At 41.2% G+C, this 17,491-nt stretch overlaps 1 protein-coding gene across 1 annotated transcript in view; it reads left to right on the top strand.

The window, feature by feature from the left end:
- Positions 1–17,491, top strand: part of SSPN (sarcospan) — a 52,339-nt gene that overhangs the window by 23,857 nt on the left and 10,991 nt on the right. The window contains exon 2 of the mRNA XM_082256997.1: positions 11,843–11,929. Within this exon, the coding sequence (XP_082113123.1) occupies positions 11,843–11,929 (87 nt within the window). The remainder of the gene's footprint in view (positions 1–11,842; positions 11,930–17,491) is intronic.

Below are 17,491 nucleotides of genomic sequence, written 5' to 3'. Positions count from 1 at the left end.
TGATATAAAATGAAATAACGGTGGGGGGGAGGAGCTGATGGAGAAAATTAAAGTACAGTTGGTAGGTGAAGGCAGGATAGGCTTCTCTGAAGAGATGGGTTTCCAGGGATCGTCTAAAAGCAAACAGAGTAAGAGACAAATGGACAGATTGGGGAAGGGAGTTCCATAGGATGGGAGCGGCTTGGGAGAAGTCCTGAAGGCGAGAATACGAGGAGGTGGCAAGGGAGCTTGAGAGCAGGAGGTCTTGGGAGGAACAAAAAATTAGTAGGTTGGTATTTTGGGACTAGGCTAGTGATGTAGCTGGGGGCACAGTTGTGAATGGCTTTGTAAGTTATTGCTAGTATTTTGAATCTAAAACAGTTGTAAAGGCAAAAGGTTTTATATCTTAATGCATTCTATGCATTAAGATAAAAAGCCTTCTGTGTGTAGCAGCCCCCCTAATACTTAACTGAGCCCCCTCTCTATCCAGTGATGTCCACGGGTCCCTGTCCTGATTGGCTGGGACACAGCAGCGGCAACATTGGCTCCCGCTGCTGTCAAAGTCAGTTAGCCAATCAGAAGAGAGAGGGGGTGGGGCTGAATGGCAGCTCTGTGTCTGAATGGACACACAGGGCTGCAGCTCGGTTTGGGTGCCCTCGACAGTTTGGAGAGGCCAGGAGCACAGAAGAGGGACCCGAGAAGGGGAGGATCCAGGCTGCCCTGTGCATTGCACAGAGAAGGTAAGTATAACATGTTTGTGTTATTAAAAATAAAAAAGCGCAAGACTTTACAATTACTTTAATTAGTTGGGTGAGCAGGAGCCAATGGTGGCATTGACATAGGGGAGTAGCAGACACTGAGCGGTTGGTCAGGTGGATGAGCCTGGCAGTAGCATTCATAATAAACTGAAGAGAGGATAGCCTATGTAAAGGTAAATCAATGAGAAGGGAGTTTCAGTAGTCAAGGCGGGAGATGACCAGGAAGTAAATTGGGAGTTTAGTGGTGTCATTGTTTAGAAAGGAACGTGTTTTGGAGATGTTTCCGAGGTTGGGGCGGCATGATTTGGACAGTGATTGAACGTGGAGCCGAAAGGATAGTTTAGAGTCCAGGAATACACCAAGAACCCTGGCATGCGGTGATGGGCTGATAGTTGTGCTATTGATCTTCACAGAGAGATCAGGGGAAGGGGCTCATAAGGGAGGATAAATTATGAGCTCGGTTTTGGATAGCTTGAGTTTGAAGAAGTGGTGTGACATCCAGACTGATATGTCTGTTAATAAATTAGTGATATGTGAGAAGACTGAAGGAGTGAGCTGAGGGAGATGAAGAAAGGGGTGGTGTTCTATAGCCCTAACATGTCTTTGGGTGACAGCACTGCTCCTCCATGGACAGTACAGTGAGTGAGCATTATCGCCCTGTGTAAGGCCAGGTGAAAATAAAGCACAAAACCCTGAAATAAAATAATTGAATGTAGCCAGGACATCCAGGGATTGGTGAGGTTCTTGGGTTTCACTTTAAGATGCAGAGCACGCATTCCAATGCCTGTGCTATTTCTGGTTTGTTGCGTTCCAGCAACCACGCATGTGGTTACAGGTGCAATCTGTATTAGACTACGAGGGCTGCAATTGACAGGATGGTTTATATCAGACCAGACACGAGGAAGTGAAAAGTAAAATGGATAATTAAAGTAACTAAATAAATAAAACTGGAAGTGCATAAAACACAGATATTTGTATATTAAAGGGGAAGTATTTTTGTGATAGTAGCAACTTTGTGCATGGTGCCAGTCATAATGTTATTGAAAGACAAAAACACAAAGTACATATTATGTAATAAAATGAGCACATAAAACCCATGATACTGAGAGAAAACATTAAAAATTGGTACTATAAAATAAAGAGACCTGATAAAATAACAGAATGTAATAAAAAAACATAGCAAAATATAATAAAACTTTGATGAAGATTATGTATACAGAATAATGAGCATGAAACCATGAATATTTAAGGCTCTGAGATCTATGTGTTCTATTGGGGTTACCGTCAGTCATTTTCCAGAAAAAAGAAAAAAGAAAAAAGTTTATGAAAAAGAGCATCATTTATGGAATTACTATATTTGTTTTCTATTTCTATTTCACATTTGTTTGTCATTCCTTCTGCATATTGGAGGCCATATGGGCATTCCAACAGATACCATTTATAGTCAGTGTCACAAGCCGCAAAGAAACAAATTTAATAATTTGATATGTTGGGTATCTATTTACTCGGCCTTTATTGTTTAAAAAAAAAGGGTAATTTATTGTGTTTTTGTGCCCACTTGAATTAACTTTAGTGTGTTTTTACTGAAATGTTGTGTTTCCTAGACCTTTGCTGTAATATCATGTGACATAAAAAATTGGAACTACCACGATTTCTTTCTCTAGGGTGTCTGCTTTTAGAAAATATAAAATGGGTGTTTTATGTAATCTTCAGGTCTAGAATGATTTTTTAAACTTGTGTACAAAAATGGCTCTGGTAGTGAAAGGGTTAAAAGATAAGTTCACCTTCAGCAACATGTTACATGTTCCGCCTGTTTTTAGAGTGGAACATGTTTCCGCTCCTGCAGTGTCTCTTTGTGTGACAGCAGTACAGGGAGAAGTTCCCAGTACCAGCTGTCACCTTTTGAAAAGAGTACTGTGAATGAATCAACTATAAGTACCGACATCCTTGGTAGCTGTCAGCTTGTAGTTCTAAATAAACACCTACGGCACTGTTGAGCGCTGTGGTAGTTCAGTGATTCCTCCTGCTAGTGTGAAACAGCCTGGCTGTATGATGTAAGATGTATAGGCAGACAGATTATACTGACAGTCTGCAGGAGTCCTGCATTGCACCAGCCTTCTGCAATGCTTTCCAGGATCCTAAAAAAAAAAAAAAAAGCACATTTTTTTACCTGCAAAAAATGTGCATTTATTTTTTATTTTTTAACCACTTACTGCAAATCGACGTAGACCTATGTCGGCTGCAATAAGTGGCTGTACCAGGGTGATGCCTGCAGCTAGAGGCATCATCCCGGTACCATTTTTTAGAGCCGGTGGTCGGCTTTCAGGCGGTACAGACCGATGTGGCTCAGGAGCAGCTCGATCGTTACCCCAGGTCTCCCGTCCCACCGGGACAGCTGGTTTGATTCCCGATCAACAGCTGGTTGGATTCCCGATCAAAGCCGGATTTGGCTTTGATTGGGTCTCCGATGACGTAACCCGGAGGCGGCATCCATGACATCACGTTCGAGTTACTCGGCTGCTAAAGGCGCCGAATTTAAAAAGTAACTGTATTCAAAAATGCAATTTTCGGCATTTTGAATACATTGAAGTGCAGTAGAGTGGTCTAGGGTCTTTTAGACCCCCTATCCCTCCATAAAGAGTACCTGTCACTGCCTATTGCTGTAACAAGGGATGTTTACATTTAAAAAAACCTGTGCTAAAATTAAAAAAATAAATAAAATAAATAGGAAAAAAAAATGTAACCGCCCCTGTCGCTTTGAGCTCGCACACGAAAGAAAGCGTATACGGAAGTCACGCCTGCAAATTAAATCGCTGTTTAAACCACATATGTGAAGTATCGCCGCTATCGCCAGAGTGAGAGCAATAATTTAAAAAAAGAGCTACTCTGTAACTCTAAACTGGCAACCGTTAAAAATGTTTAAAGCATCTCCTATGGAGATTTTTATTGACCGTAGTTTGTTGTCATTCCGCTGGTGTGCGCAAATTTAAACGGTAACATGTTGGGTATCTATTTACTTGGCGTGACTTCATCTTTTACAATATACAAACAAATGGGCTAACTTTACTGTTTCATTTTTTTAAATGCAGTGAAATGTAATTTTTCCCAAAAAAAAATTTGTTTGAAAGACCACTGCGCAAATACCGCGTCACAAAAAATATTGCAATGACCACCATTTAATTCTCCAGAGTCTTTGCTATATATATATAGATATAGATATAAATATAGATATATATATATACACACATTATATATATGTATATATATATATATATATATATATATATATATATATATATATATATATATATATATATATATATAATGTTTGGAGGGTTCTAAGTAATTTTCTAGCAAAAAATACTGATTTTAACTTGTAAACCACATGTGTCAGAAATGGGCTCGTTCCTTCAGTGGCTAAAGGTGAACTTATGCTTAAGGCCCCTTTCACACAAGGGAGTCCGTCGGCGGACTCCGTTTATCTCAGCGGGGGATCGCTGAGCAGGCGGGTGGCAGCTCTGTCTCCGCGCTGTGTGCAGATTTAGAGCTGTTAGGTCCCTGCTGTTCTCTATGGGGGAATCGGAAAGGGAACGGACCACCTGTCTGTTCTCATCCGATCCCATTCGATCCGATCCGCTGGACGAATGGAAAATAGTGTTTCCATCCGTCCAGATTTGATGGACCGGATCGGATGTCAGCAGACATGTCTCCGCTGACATCCGATGCCTCATAGAGATGCATGGGGCATCCGTTCAGATCCGCCTGAAAAATTGACAGGCGGATCTGAACGGTCCGCTAGTGTGAAAGGGGCCTTAATTGAGCAGACACCGAAGCTTGATTTGACCCAGGTGCTTCCATGTGTGAGGGTAACCTAAAGGAATAGAGTTGTTTTTTTTTTTTTTTTATTAGGGCCAGTAACTCATTTACTCACTCAGCAGATGCTCCTGTACTAAGAGCTAAGAGAGCCCGAGACTCCCCTTTCCTGACGAGCACCTAATTGGTGCTTGTCACACTGCAAGGTCTCTCCCCTTCCTGCTAGTTCCCAGGCTCGATGCTGAAGATAGGCAGGGAGGTGAATAGGAGATAAAGAAGACAATATTTTTAAAAATTTACGTTTAAGCTGCCATTAAGCCCTTTTTGTTTTTAAAATCCCCAGGAATTCCTAAAAGCACCTCAGATATAAATACAGTCTTGATTAAAATTTTTTTTTTTTATTAGGACAAATAGATTGTCATGAGGAACAAGTAGATTGGGACCCAGAATTAGTCCCTTGGACAAGTTTTTTTTTTTTTAACTTTCCATACCCCTGGGTATATTTTAGTGTTGTTTGACAATAATGCCTACTTTCACCAGATAAAGCTTCAAAACTTCTGCTTTCACCATGTATTCCACTGCTGACCTAACTTCCATTCTTTTGAGGTAAAACCTCTCTCTCTAAAGCACAGAAGATTGTCAGTGACAAGAGTTAGTCATAGACAAAGGATGTACTTCTGGGGATATTCCAAGGCTACTAACACTGTACAGAGGTGGTCAGAGACTGGGGACTTTCTACAGGAGATGGTTGTAGAATGGGGACATAATACAGGAGATTTAGTACTGGAGATGGTCAGAAACTGGTGATATTCTACGGGAAATGGTCGTAGACTAGGGAAATTCTACAGGTGATGGCCATAAACTGGGAACATTGTACAGGAAATGGTCATAGCTGGGGACGTAATACAGGAGATGGTCATAGAATGGGGACATTATGCAGGAGATTTAGTACAGGAGATTGTCATTGACTGGGGACATTGTACAGGAGATGGTCATAGACTGGGGGCTTAATACAGGAGATGATTAGAAATGTTTGGCATACTACAGTAGATGGTCATGGGGATGTAGTCTGGGGATGTAGTACTGGAGATGGTCAGAGAAGATGGATATACTATATGAGATGGTCGGAAACTGTGGACATATTATAGAAGATGGTCAGAGTATGAGGAGATACCACAGAAGATGATCACATATCAAAGATGGTCAGAGAATGGAGACAACATTAGTGTGCTTGGCAACTGGACATGTGCTGCTGGAGATGGAGACCTGGGAAATGTTACTTAAGACCGCTAGAGATCACTGCCACTGCAGCCCATTTAGATATCTTTGCACCCACTGCTGACTGGTCGAACCAAGGGTTACACAATAAGTATCAAAATTACACCTGCAACCTTAGGCAACTGGTTAGACACCAGGGCCTTGGAACCATCAACATCAGTCCCTGCCTTGGATGCAGCAAGTGGAAATCAATGTGCTCAAATGAGACTGCTGATAACATTAGGTCACTACTGAGTGATATCAGTAAAGTTCAGGTCATAGGCCCAGTTCACACTGCCGCGACTTCAAAGTCACGCAACTTTGAAGCCAGTTTCCCAGCACGACTTTGGCATGACTTGCCTAAGACTTCTTTAACAGAAGTCAATGCAAGTCATGCTGAAGTTGCACCAAAAGTAGTGCAGTAACTTTTTCAAAGTAAGAGCGATTTAAGTTGCTCCTATTAGAACGGTTCCATTGCACTTAATGGGGCGCGACTTGTCATGCGTCTTGTGCTCTCAAAGTCAAAGCGCATGTAGCACCAGTGTTACCGGGGCCATAAAGTGGATTTTTTGTAAATATTTGTAGCATAAGAGGACTCAGAAACAGGACAACGCTGTGCAGAATTAAACTCTTTCTGACACTTGTATCAACTTGTTGTTAACCTGTTTTTGGTGGCTGGTTGGCTATGAAGTCCAAGAAATAGCAAGTGTCTATAAAGTGGACATAGCATTAGATATACAGTATTTGTGCATTGATAAATTCTTAGGAAAATTCCTACGACAATTTTTAGAACATTCTCTTGGAATATTTGAATGTCATTCAAAAGATTTTGTTTGCGTTTAACCTTTGATTTTGGAAACAATAGACTTTACCGACCGAATACCACACACTGATAGAAATTTGTTGGTTCGCGAAAAATTTTCCATTCTGCTTTGAATTTTTTTGCTATTGGCGTTGAAAATAAACATTGATTTGATCCACTGATTAGAAAAACAAACACACTTTTTAGAACTTTTTTTTCTTAAGAATGTTTTTCTAAATTCTTATCTTAAGAAATTCTTACCTTCTTACCTTACCTTCAGTTTGCACATCTGCCTTCAAAATACTGATGGTAACCTCCCAAAATACCGTTAGATCACATGACTAAACATGATAGAATGGAGACACCATAAGTGTACTTTCACTGATCACAATTCTAGGAGTTGCTGAACAGCCATAACAAGTTCATTAGGATCAGGAAGGACTGTGACTAAAAAAACAAAATGTGCCTTTTGTAATGATTTACAGATATTTACATTTTTTTTTACAGAATTGTATTAATGTTTTAGCATTTATCTCCACTAAAAGTACAAAAAAAAAAAAAAAGAGAAGTACAGGGTGCACAGTGAGAGTGTGATGGGCAGAAAATGAGTACAAGGTGACGGGGAGTTTTAAGTGAAATCGTTCTTTATTGACGGGAAAATGTCTTTCTCGCTCCGAGTCACATTTATCGCCTTTACGAGCTGTTTTCAGGACATGTGCCGGAGACGGCGCTTCTCATAGATGAAGCTTTTGTCGAGTCCTCATGTCAACAACATAATGAACAGTGAAAGAAACAGATTCAAAGCCGTGTGATTGTCACAAGACCTGCCAGTGATGGCTTTGATGTTTCGGCAAATAACAGCCGAAGACAAGTATATTTGGAGTGCTAAAAAGTCTAATATTAGTCTATTTGTTGTGTTTTGTGCTTCACCTAGGACATTTAGGGACATACTTAAAGGGAGAAGCAAAAAAGAAAATTCTTCTCATTCATTTCTACCCGCCAAAGAGCCTAAATGTAAAATCTTCTCTTTTTTGCAGTGTATCTAAAGCCAAAACATTTTCTGTACTTATGGATAGAGTATAGAAACGGTTAGGATCCCATCAGAGTTTTTTGTTTTTCCATCTTTACTTCCTGTCTCAGAGACACACAGAGGAAGTAGTAAATGTCTTTACCACTTGCCTACTTGGCACCCCCCTTCCTGCCCAGGCCAGTTTTTAGCTTTCAGCGCTGTCGTACTTTAAATGACAATTGCCCGGTCATGCAACACTGCACCCATAACACATTTTTATAATTTCTTTTTTTGCACAAATAGAGCTTTTAGCACTGGGTTGTTTATTTTTTGCTGAATAATTAAAAAAAGACCGACAATTTTGAAAAAAATATTTTTTTTGTTTAAATTAGTTTGTTATAAAACTTTGCAAAAAGGTAATTTGATAGGTGGCACTGATGGGCACTGATAGGTGGCACTGATAGGCGGCACTAAAGGGCACTGATAGGCAGCACTAATGGGCACTAATATGCAGCACTTATAGGTGACACTGATGGGGAGGCACTCATAAGCACTGATTGGCAGCACTGGTGGGCACCGTAGAGACTGCACTAATAATCAGGACACTGATCAACAGTGCCCTGATTATCAGTGTAGATGTCCCATTCATACAAGCCGGTTTTCGTCTATACTCTCCTCACGCTGTCAGCGTGAGGAAAGGAATGCCGATAAACAGCTTGTGTTTACATTGTGATCAGCTATGATTGGACACAGCTGATCACAAGATAAAGAGGAGCTAATTGGCTCTTTACCCTGATCTGTGACCAGCTGTGTCCGGAGGATGTCATATGACGCCATGCCAGAACTGGCCAGTCATGCTGTAGCTGTCATTCGGCTATAGTGCAGTCGGCAAGTGGTTAAAGCAAAGGGTTGTCCCCTCTTAGACAGTTGTCACCAGAGCAAGTGTCCCGGTTCGAAAAGCATACATTATTGGAAGCTTATTGTCTACTTATCAACATTATGATCTTGAACCCCAGGACACTGTTAACCCCACCCATGGACCATATTTCTTTCACCCACTTTATAGGTGGGCATGTCTGAATATTGTCCACTTTATGGGTTTGTCCTGTCTGAACCCCGCATCTTAGTATACAGGGACCATCTATCACGCCCACTTTACTGGACTTTACTAAATATGCAGGGTTGGCCAACTCCTAGCACCATTTCTCACAAGTAATGCCTTTTGTGTTATTATGCATGTGCAGTAACTCAAATATGGCTGATGCTGCAATTGTAGGACATAGCATCGATGGGACAGAAGGCCAAGATGCAGGACGGTTTTGGTATGTTTGGCAGAATTGACATGTATGTATGTGAAAACTCAAATTTCTGTGTTCCCATTACTTTGTGGACTGGAAACAATGGTCACCAGGACAGATAGAGAGGGTAAATCTCCCTGGGAGGTACAGACAGTAACAAACTTCTAAAAAGGTTGTAACCTTTCCTTACTTCATCTAGAGCTAAGAAAAACGTTTTAACTTTACATACACTTTAACCTCTTATTGACTTGTGACCATGGCATGACCAGCAAGCTTGGATGTCCTTCTATAGGGGACCCATGCTCCACATACTGACATCTAAATAAACAATGTAGCATTAATAAATTAGACTGACAGCCAAAGTTGATAAATTTTATTGTTTGAAATAGATTTAACAGATTGAACGAACAATTGCGAACAAATAAAAATCAGTCAAAAACAGAAACCCTATTAATCAATTTATTAGAAATTGATCAGATTGTGATTTCAATAAATCGTTTACCAAGCGGTCCTTTAAATTACTTGTTTTTAATTGGGGAATGGTCAGATCACTCCGCATATGGTCAGCTTTCATTGGCCTCAATTTTCCTACCACAAATAGTATGGGTTTGGTGCCATCTGGGTGGAGCACAGTGTTCCAATTTCTTTCTTTCTACCATCTTGAGAGGTGAATGAAACATGATTTGCCTTCCTAACTTTTTTTGCTTTTTCGGTCAATTTTGTTGTTGATGTGATTGTTTTGTCAAATTTCTGAATTTGTCACAAGGGAGTCAGCAGACTGGCAACACGAGAGGGGTCATTTTGGTTCACAAATTATCATCAGAAAAATGTGTGTTCTTTGTACATAGGGCGGGGTTGTAGTTTAACCAAGAATATCCAGGATCCCGGACGTGTGAACTGTAAACACGCCGTCGAGGTTTGCCTTAAAGGGCACATATCACAGAGGCATAATTCTACAGCATGATTAAAGTCAATGTGTTTGTTAAAGTTCACAGAGAAGCATTTACCCACTTCAGGAAGCTATCTCAACAGAAGGCATGTGCTGCAGACATAAAGAATAGGTATACCAAACAGACCCTTGAGAGACCCACCACACAATAATATATACAGTAGGTATCCATCATAGGATTTAAATATCAAAGAACTGAAGCTCTGATCACTGGGTAATATCATAATCAGTCCCAAACTAGGGCTTCCACATATGCACTACAGGTAAAAGCACAGAAAAATCAAGTAGTTTTAAATGCTTATATTATTTTAAAATTATTATTATTTTATTATTAAACTAGTTTGCGCTACAAGAAATCCTTAGGCTACACTGTAGCAGTGATACAGCCGGAGGTGGAACTGAGGCTTTCCACGTAAAAATCTCTCCCCTAGTTAGTATTTGGCTGTACTCCTGATAATGTCAGAATGATGAAACACGTAGGGCGGAGCTCATGGCTCAGAAGAGAGAATGTGGAATTCTTTGTGCTACTGGCTTAAGTTGATTTTCTCTCAGTGCAGCTAGGCCGTGGACTTGGGACCTGAGGGGAGGTGGCGGCTTGGCACTATGATGCGCCTGCTACTAAGACATGTGAATGTGAATGCATAGATGTTTTAAATCAATACATTTTTAATGTGGTCTACACTATGAGGCTTTTTTCTCTTTGTTGATCGGAACTCGACTGTGTGCTGTTTGTTATCAAATCCATTAACCACTTACCGTCGCTGCATATTTACGTCGACAGTGTGGCTCTCCCAGGCAAAATCACGTTAATAGGCGTCATCTGCCTAGGAGGCCACTAGGGGGCGAGTGCGTGTGTCAGGCGGCTCCAATTGCCATCTGACACCCCCGCTGACAGGGAAGGACAGACGGCTGATGTAAACACAGCCGTCCGTCCTTCTCCCTGCAATGATCACAGAGACCATGCAATCCTGCTTTATAGGATCGCATGTCTCTATGATCATTTCAAAAGCCCAACCCCTACACAGTTAGAATTACTTCCCTAGGCTTACATTTAACCCCTTGATCACCAATAGTATTAACCCCTTCCCTGCCAATGGCATTATTACAGAAACAATGCATATTTTTAGCACTGATTACTGTAGTAATGTTACTGGTACCCCCAAAAGTGTCAAAAATGTCAGTTAGGGGTCCGATCTGTCCGCGGCAATGTCGCAGTCCCGCAAAAAATCACCGCTATTACTAGTAAAAAAAAAAAAAACAATAAAAATGACATAAATCTTTCCTGTAGTTAGTAAACGCAAAAAATTTTGTGCAAACCAATTTAAAATACGATTATTGCCATTTTTTTTTTTACCAAAAATAAGTAGCAGAAAACAAATTGGCCTAAAATGTTAAAGAATTTAGATTTTTAAATTTTTTTGGGAATGTTATGTAGCAGAGTGTGAAAAATATTGTTTTTTTTTTTTTTTCAAAATTGTTGCTATTTTTGTTTATAGCGCAAAAAATAAAAATTGCACAGGTGATCAAATACCACCAAAAGAAAGCTCTATTTGTGGGAAAAAAGGACGTCAATTTCCTTTGGGTACAGCGTCGCACGACCGCGGAATTGTCCATTAAAATAACGCAGTGTCGAATCGCAAAATAGAGCCTGGTCATTAAGCAGCAAAATCTTCCGGTCTTAAAGTGGTTAATCAAACACAGTGGCAGTTGTTGATCCAGATTTCAGGTTATATAAAGCTCCAGTTGCCCTAATATATTAGAGCCCCTTTGGGAGGTGAGCAAACACCCTTGGGGCTGGGGGTCCATGGTGGTGGCTCTCATTGTTGTTTCAGATTTGAAGTTGCACAATTGTTCTGGACACTCTAATTGGACGTTTTGTTTTGTTTTAGGCACTGGAGATGTGGTCATAGACTTTATTGTAGTTTGCACTATTTAGAGGAGTGGATTGTTCCTTTAAGCTATCTTTTTTCCTTTCAGGTCAGTGTGGTGGCCATTTTAGGCTTGATATTGCTCTGCCTCCCCTATCAGCCGGATGAGAAGACATCTGGGCAGTTTGCCTTAAAGGTAAGAAGAATCCAAATGATTCATCCTGTAATAAAAAAAAGAACTTGATATGATTCGTGCATGTTAAAGGTTTGCTGAGTAAGCTAAAGCTGACCTCCAGGCAAACAGCTACATACACCATCAAAATATATACAGTATATGAAAGGTATTTTTCTTGGCAAAGGGTTTGTGTTTTTATCCATCCAGTCCTGAGATTTGAAAAGCCCTGCCATACAGCAGAATCTGGAAACCTGAACTGCAGTTAAAGAAGAACTGCGGTCTGCTCACATAATTTAATAATAAAAACATATTTGCCATTCTGAAGCTTCCCTCCAACCATTTTGCACATTATTTTATATATACTGTGATTCTGTACTTGCCAAATATGCTGCAGAAATCTTCCTCCACTAAGTCTGGCTGTAGCCATTTTAACTGTGGGCAGCTGAAGCTGCGGACTGTTCACTTCCTGGATTTACACAGAGGCACACACACATATATACATATATATACAGGCACACATACATATATATACTGTGTATATATTTATATATTTATATATATATATATATATATATATATATATATGCACAGTATCTCACAAAAGTGAGTTCACCCCTCACATTTTTGTAAATATTTTATTATACCTTTTTACGTGACAACACTGAAGAAATTACACTTTGCTACAATGTAAAGTAGTGAGTGTACAGCTTGTATAACAGTGTAAATTTGCTGTCTTCTCAAAATAACTCAACACACAGATATTAATGTCTAAACTGCTGGCAACAAAAGTGAGTACACCCCTAAGGGCAAATGTCCAAATTGGGCCCAAAGTCTCAATATTTTGTGTGTCCACCATTATTTTCCAGCACTGCCTTAACCCTCTTGGGCATGGAGTTCACCAGAGCTTCACAGGTTGCCGGAGTCCTCTTCCACTCCTCCATGATGACATCAGGAAGCTGGTGGATGTTAGAGACCTTGCGCTCCTCCACCTTCCATTTGAGGATGTTCATTAGGGTTTAGGTCTGGAGACATGCTTGGCCAGTCCATCACCTTTACCCTCAGCTTCTTTAGCAAAGTCACTGTACTGCAACTCAGTTTTAGGGTCTTGAAAATCTTCTTATAGCCTAGGCCATCTTGATGTAGAGCAAGAATTCTTTTTTTCAGATCCCCAGAGAGTTCTTTGCTATGAGGTGCCATGTTGAACTTCCAGTGACCAGTATGAGAGAGCGAGAGCGATAACACCAAATTTAAAACACCTGCTCCCCATTCACACCTGAGACCTTGTAACACTAACAAGTCACATGACACCAGGGAGGGAAAATAGCTAATTGATGCTATATTAGATATTTTCACTTAGGGTTGTACTCACTTTTGACGCCAGCGGTTTAGTCATTAACCGCTTGCCGACCGCCGCACGACTATTTACTGCGGCGGTCAGCCCCTCACAGGCAAAGCGACGTAGTACTACGTCGCTAGCCTGTGAGGGTCTCAGGAGCGAGCGCGCGCCGCCGCAGGCACGCTCCCGCGTGGTCACGAGCCCCCCCCCCCTGCGCGTGTGACCGGCGGACCCGATCGTCCGCCGGTCACTCACGATCGTCGGTGGAGAGGGAGAAAGGCAGGCGGCTAATGTAAACAAGCCGCCTGTCATTCTCCACTGTGTAGAAATAGTGATCATACGGTTCTACTATGTAGGACCGTTGATCCCTGTTCCTACACCTCAAGCCACAGCCAATCACAGTTAGAATTATGCCCCTAGGGACACACATAGCCCCTCCCTCTCAAAAAAAGTTAACCCCTTTACTGCCAGTGTAATTTTACAATAACAGTGCATATTTATAACACTGATTACTGTAGTAATGTCACTGGTAACCCCAAAAGTGTCAAAAATGTCAGTCAAGGGTCCGATCTGTCCGCCGCAATATCGCAGTCCAGCAAAAAAAATCGCAGATCGCCGCCATTATGCGTTAAAAAAAAAAACAACAAAAATGACAAAAATCTTTCCCTTTGTTAGTAAACGCGATAACTTTTGCGCAAACCAATCAAAATACGCTTTTTGCGATTTTTTTTTACCAAACATATGTAGCATAAAACAAATTGGCTGAAAATGTTAAAAAATGTTGATTTTTACAGTTTTTGGGGGGGAATTTCATATAAAAAAATGTGAAAAATATTGTTATTTTTGCAAAATTGTCGCTCTTTTTTTGTTTATAGCGCATGATCAAAAAATCGCAGAGGTGATCAAATACCACCAAAAGAAAGCTCTGTTTGTGAGAAAAAAAGGACGTCAAATTCGTTTAGGTACAGGGTTGCACGACCGCGCAATTGTCCGTTAAATTCACGCAGTGCCGAATCGCAAAATAGGCCCTGGTCAGGAAGGGGGTAAAATCTTCCGGGGCTTATGTGGTTAATGACTGTTTGTTGAGTTATTTTGAGGGGACAGCAAATTTGCACTGATAGTGCCGGTTCACACTGATCCGACTTGTCAGGCAACTTGCACTATTTTTTTGCAAAGTCGGAGCGACTTGCATTGACTTCCATTATGGGAAGTCGTTGCAAGCCCAGCAGAAGTCGCGGTGCACGGGCGACTTAATTAGTCGCCCGAAGTCGGGGCAACTTTGAGTCGGATCAGTGTGAACCAACACTTATACAAGCTGTACACTCACTACTTTACAGTGTCATTTCTTCAGTGTTGTCACATGAAAAGATATAATAAAATATTTACAAAAATGTGAGGGGTGTACTCACTTTTGTGAGATACTGTGTATATATATACACACACAGACAGACAGACACACATGCACAACTGCTTGCCTGCACATTTTTTCTTTATGGGTCTCTGCAATCTTCTGTTATTTCCACCCTTATCCAGCCCCCTCCAGCTCTGCAGCTCTCATTGGTTCTCCTATGCCTCACCCCTCCTACCTTGCTGGCAAACTCTCACCGGAGTTAGAGAGAGAGCTGTGCATGATGTCATTAGCCTGGGCTTTTTACCAGACAATAAAGAGGAAGTTGGCTGTATAAGGTATTTACTGACAGAAAGAAAATGTTTTACTATCCAAAGTTAAACCAACAAGGGCCAGTGTTGGGGGTAACTAGTTACAAAGTAACTGATTACAGTAACTACATTACTTTTTTTGGTAACTAAGTAAAGTAACTAGTTACATTACTAATATTGGTAACTACACTACTTTACTAGGCTATAGGAGGTAATTACACTACTTTACTAGGCTATAGGAACGCGCTTTCCTGCGTTACCCAAGCCGTGCGATACAATCGTTATTTCGAAGAACAGAGAGGGATGAAGTTTATGACTTTTTGTTGCACTTTATGTTTTATTCTGTTTTTTCAGGTTTTGTTCTCATGTTTCCCAAAGCCTGTGTTTATACAATAAACTCTATGCAGAAAGAGTGCCATGTATCTTCTTCTACAAGGTCAATTAAGAAAGAGAAAAGTAAAGTAATAAGTAGTGAAGTTACTTTTCAAATGCAGTAACTAGTAAAGTAATCTCATTACAATTTACAGAAGTAACTAGTAACTAGTAACTAGTTAAATTTTTTGAGTAACTACCCCAACACTGACAAGGGCAGAGGATTTAATAGATGGAAAGATGAAAAAAATTACTGAAGGTCGGCTTTAGGAAACACAGCTTGGTCACTTGCCCACCCCCAGCCTGTGATTGGTCAGTGAAGAAGCAGCAACAGACTGATAAGTGCATCTCTCTACTTACTCCTGTCAATATATTACTTGTCAACACAGATGAATGTAGAACACCTAATCGACCTCAAGTACTGGCAACCCCCCCCCCCCCCTCCTTTCCTAGTCCAGGTGCTGCCAAATTCAGTTACCTACACTTGCTGCATTGGAAATACATTTATTGATTAAAAAAGTTACTTTTTTCATGTTGGGGTCGAGTTTAGCTTGCAAAAAATGCACTGATCATATTATTGCAAACTGCAGGATCTTAGTATAAACAGCAGGCAAACAGCTAAAGAAATACTTAGATGTACTGTATATGCTGTTGTACCTGCCAAAGGATTTCTATTTTTTCCTATGCAGTCCTGAGATTTACACTGCTCTGCCACACAGCACATCCCTGCCTGGCAGGGAAGAAGCTAGGAGTTTTCTCTGATGCAATTTAGCAACACTTACATTTGTAAGCAGCACATTCACATACTGCTTGCAATAATAAAAAAAAAATTACACTGCACAAAATTAAAGAAACACTTTGAAAACACATCAGATCTCAATGGGGAAAAATATCATGCTGGGATATCTATACTGATATGGACTGGGTAAAGTGTTAGGAACGAAAAGATGCCACATCGTTTGATGGAAATTAAAATTATCATCCTACAAAGTGCTGAATTCAAAGATGCCCCAAAAATCAAAGTGAAAAATGATGCAGCAGCCTATTCAATTTTGCTGAAATGTCATTGCAGCAACTCAAAATGGTCCTCAGTAGTTTGTGTGTATGCATGCAAGACAATGTCGGGGCATGCTCCTAATGAGATGACGGATGGTGTCCTGTGGTATTTCCTCCCAGATCTGGACCAGGGCATCACTGAGCTCCTGAACAGACTGAGGTGCAACCTGGCCGCGTCGGATGGACCAAAGCCTAATGTCCCAGAGGTGTTCTATTGAATTTAGGTCAGGCGAGCATGGGGGCCATTTAATGATATTATTTCTTTCATCCTCCAGGAATTGGCTGCATATACTCGCCACATGAGCCTGGGCATTGTCATGCACCAGGAGGAACCCAGGACCCACTTGAGCTGCATCCATTTGTGACTTTTGGATCAGCCTGGAGTTCATCTTCAAAGCAGTATTAAGACCAAAAGAAAATATTTTTTATGTTGCAGTTTGCCCTTTCTTAGATGTTGTGGCTGCATTTGTTGTTTTTAGCCTTTTTGCAATATTTTTATCTTGTAGATTTGTTAGTCTGGCCAGTGTGGTCTCATGCACAGGGCTGTACAACATGCAGAGCCTATATAATAATGACAACCCTAGAACCAGCTGCTGTACACAGCCATCCATTGTTGTAAATTAGAAGAGGTGGCTATATGCAGTTGTACACTGGGGGCTATGTGCACTGGGAGCTATGTGCACTGGGCGATATGTGAACTGGGCACTATGTGCACTGGGGGCTATGTGCACTGGGCGCTATGTGCACTGGGCGCTATGTGCACTGGGTTCTATGTGCTCTGGGTGCTATGTGCACTGGGAGCTATGTGCACTGGGAGCTATGTGCACTGGGGGCTATGTGCACTGGGAGCTATGTGCACTGGGTGCTATGTGCACTGGGCTCTATGTGCACTGGGTTCTATGTGCTCTGGGCGCTATGTGCACTGGGGGCTATGTGCACTGGGAGCTATGTGCACTGGGGGCTATGTGCACTGGGTTTTATGTGCTCTGGGTGCTATGTGCACTGGGTGCTATGTGCACTGGGCTCTATGTGCACTGGGTTCTATGTGCTCTGGGCACTATGTGCACTGGGAGCTATGTGCACTGGGCACTATGTGCACTGGGGGCTATGTGCACTGGGCGCTATGTGCACTGGGCTCTATGAGCTCTGGGCGCTATGTG

This window comes from Pelophylax lessonae (assembly GCF_965119305.1).
Source record: "Pelophylax lessonae genome assembly, chromosome: 4".
Lineage (NCBI taxonomy): Eukaryota > Metazoa > Chordata > Amphibia > Anura > Ranidae > Pelophylax > Pelophylax lessonae.
This window is presented reverse-complemented; position numbering and strand designations above follow the sequence as displayed.